Source organism: Muntiacus reevesi, chromosome 22 (genome assembly GCF_963930625.1).
Source record: "Muntiacus reevesi chromosome 22, mMunRee1.1, whole genome shotgun sequence".
NCBI classification, from domain to species: domain Eukaryota; kingdom Metazoa; phylum Chordata; class Mammalia; order Artiodactyla; family Cervidae; genus Muntiacus; species Muntiacus reevesi.
In genome coordinates, this window is record NC_089270.1 from 4387434 (window position 1) to 4390368 (window position 2935).

General features: G+C 51.0%; 1 protein-coding gene across 2 annotated transcripts; it reads right to left on the reverse strand.

Moving 5' to 3' along the window:
• Nucleotides 1-464: 464 nt before the first annotated feature.
• LOC136152942 (MORF4 family-associated protein 1) lies at nucleotides 465-2699 on the reverse strand. 2 transcript variants are annotated; one of them, XM_065914508.1, is made up of 3 exons: nucleotides 2556-2699; nucleotides 2003-2436; nucleotides 465-1508 (listed from the first exon to the last, which is right to left on the reverse strand). In XM_065914508.1, exon 2 carries the CDS (start codon nucleotides 2397-2399, stop codon nucleotides 2016-2018), a length of 384 nt encoding a protein of 127 aa, XP_065770580.1. In that variant the 5' UTR covers nucleotides 2400-2436; nucleotides 2556-2699; the 3' UTR covers nucleotides 465-1508; nucleotides 2003-2015. The 2 variants fall into 2 exon arrangements, with proteins under 2 accessions (XP_065770580.1, XP_065770579.1); XM_065914507.1 differs by lacking the exon at nucleotides 2556-2699 and having other exon boundaries at nucleotides 2003-2549.
• Nucleotides 2700-2935: the final 236 nt, after the last annotated feature.

Below are 2935 nucleotides of genomic sequence, written 5' to 3' on the forward strand. Positions count from 1 at the left end.
CCTTCAAGGCCAAGTTCACCAGTTACTTGTTCTGAAGTGCTTTCCTCGCCTTCCTTCCCTCAGTGCTCTAAGGCACCGAATCTGGCTGTGACACTTGGCTTACTGTCTTTTCATACTTGCCATCAACTGGATTCCCCAGGCATCGGACTTTAAGGTGAAGACTGGAGTGCAGTTAAGTTCTGCAGGATGCAGAATCGTGGGGGCTGAGGGTTAGAGGGCCGACAGTGCTGTCATCTAACAAGGACCTTGAGTAGCCCTGGATTTGCGCCTGTGGGAAGGTTGGGGTCCTAGAACCACCCCCTCCACCCCCTAGAGTGACAACTGCACTCTTTTCAGTCACATGCAGCGACGAAACTTCCCTACGAACCAGGCTTACTGAGAGCCTCAAAAACCGTAAGCAATGATAACATTAAATTTCATTCTTAAAGAAACAAAACTTATTAGTCAATAAAATCTTTCAAGCCTTTTGTCTTTCCAAGCAAATGAATACTTTTATTAACATGGTAAATTTTTCTTTTAAACACACGGTAGGGTTTTTGACCTCAAATGCTTGTCAGGTCTGCTACTGAAATGAACTTACAGCTAGACAATTTACGAATCTTGAAGATACCTAGTCCCTGTCCAGTTTAGGGTCCAAAACAGCCCTTGCTTTTCTTCTCCAGACCTTTAAGAGCCTTTGCAAATATCGCTTTCATTTCATGTCCAGAACCCCCTGAAATGTATCAGGGTATCACAACCACTATATAGAATATGGAGACCTAGCTTGTATCCTATTCTAGGTTCCATGTCACATAAAGCTGAGTTACCTTTTTCAAACGAGCTGACCAGACAGGTTACATTGGACAGTGTGCCGCATAAAACTTAAAACTTTGAACAAAATACATTTCTCCTCCTTTGGTCTCACACATAAATCAAAGTCCCCAAACAATAATATCATTCTCCAGCCCTTCTTCTGGTTCATCAGTCCCAGCCAGATCAGCTCCAGTCATAGTCCCAGTTGAAGTCTGGTCCCTTCTTCAGCTTCTTTAGCGATCACTGCATGGAGTCATCGTCCAGAAATAATGTAGTTCCTTCAGGACCTTCAGAGCCGGAGAACCCCAACTCTGAGTCTTATTTGTCACACACAGACCCAAAGTTCCAGGGAGCTATCAGGTCACACAAGAAAGATCAAAGCACCTCAAAACTTAGGAACAACAAAAGCCCAGGAACAAATGTGGCTGCTGCAAGAGCTTACAATCTAGGCCCTAACTCTTGTGAGTGCATTTTCCAAATAAAAGTTACCTCCCCAAACAAAAACATTTAACAGTCAAAAACTGAAATTGAGGTCATTAACCACAGACCATAGCAGAAACGTAGTGTAAGTGAGAACAGAGTGTAGACAGAAGGCGGGGTGGGGGTGGGGGGGGGAGGAGGGAGAAAGAAAGAGAAAACAAAAGGCTCTCTGGTTTCAGCTTCTCCAGGGTGTCAGCCAATCTCCATCAGTTGACCAGAATCCATTGGCTGTAAACCTAAAGTGAAAGTGGGAGAAGCTCATCATTAACAGGTCAATCTGGAGTGGAAAAAAAACAACCCAGTAACATTACGAGCCTCGCAGGAAACCATCTCTTCCGGAGGCCATTTGACTCCTTCCAGCAAAATCTGGGACCGTCCAATAATGGCCTTCTTTCTGCTAATTCTGTTATTTCTATCCCCCTCTGCTTAATGGCCTATACTGTGATTTTTGTTGTTTATTATCCTAGTAGTTATCCTAATGACCGCGATTTTAGCTTTCAATCACTTACTAAGTCAAAACCAACCAACCGGCTTTCCCCCTAATTGCCAGTTTAAGAGTAAACAAACGGTACGCCCTAACACCCCCTCACGTAAAAACTTGAGTAGGATTCTATTTTCCTCTCCCAACTCCCACCCGCCGGGCATCCCCTGTAAACAAACGTCCCCGAGGCCGACCCAACCATCGGGCAACCGCTGGGACCCCCGTGCCGTCCCCCACGCCCGGGCTTACCGCCGACCCTCCTTCAGGACGACTCGCTCTTCTCTATCCGCCGCACCAGCTCCACCAGCATCTCTGCCATCTTCGCGATCTCCTTGGCCTTCTCCTCCGCCTTCTCGCACCTTTTGGTCCCCCGGCCCTCGACTCCGTCGTCCGGATTCTGCAGATGGTTGAGCGCGCTCTCCTCCGAGGCCTCCACCTGCGTTTTTATCTGGATGAGCATATTGTCCATCTCCCACAGCTTGCTCCGGTTCCGCAGGTAGGCCCGCCCGTGCTCGCGGGACAGCGCCGCGATGTCCTCGCGCATCTCGTTGATGACCGGCAGCAGGAACTGTTCGAAGTCCTCCTCAGGCTCCAGCACCTCCACCTCCTCCGGCTCCGCCAGCTCCACGATGTCCAAGGGCCGCATCTTCCCTGCTCTTCCCGAACCACAGGACGCGCGGCGGCTGCAGAGAGAAAATGGAGACCCGCGGGGCTTACCAACACACTTCCAGAATATTCTTTAAAACTTTCACCCCTTTTAAACTTTTCGCCTCACAGAAGCCACGGAAGACGAGCGACTTACGAGCAGAGAAGCGGAGGACAAAATGGAGGCTCAGCCGTCAACCAGCGCCCTGAGTGATGCTGCCCCTTTCACGACACCGCCGTGCCTCTTTACGGTCGTGCCGCTGGGAGAACTAGCTGCGGGCTCGCGCACGTCAGTAGAGGGCGACGCAATCCGCTTTAGCGCGGCCGCAAGCGCGCACGCCAGCTCTCTCTCCCCCTTCGCTTCCGGGCTGCGTCCTTCTGTCACACACGCACGCGCAGATGCGCACGCACGAGCTCCCTTCTCTCCCTCCCTCTTCACACCACCACCCCCCCCCCCCGCCCCGTGCCGCCCGCCGCTGCTAACCCACGCAGCGTGCACGTGCGCTCTCGTCTTCTCCCCGCCATTACCCTCGTGCT

Excerpts from the sequence above, each read along its gene's own strand:
- LOC136152942 (XM_065914508.1), bottom strand. The coding sequence starts at position 2,399 with ATGCGGCCCTTGGACATCGTGGAGCTGGCGGAGCCGGAGGAGGTGGAG.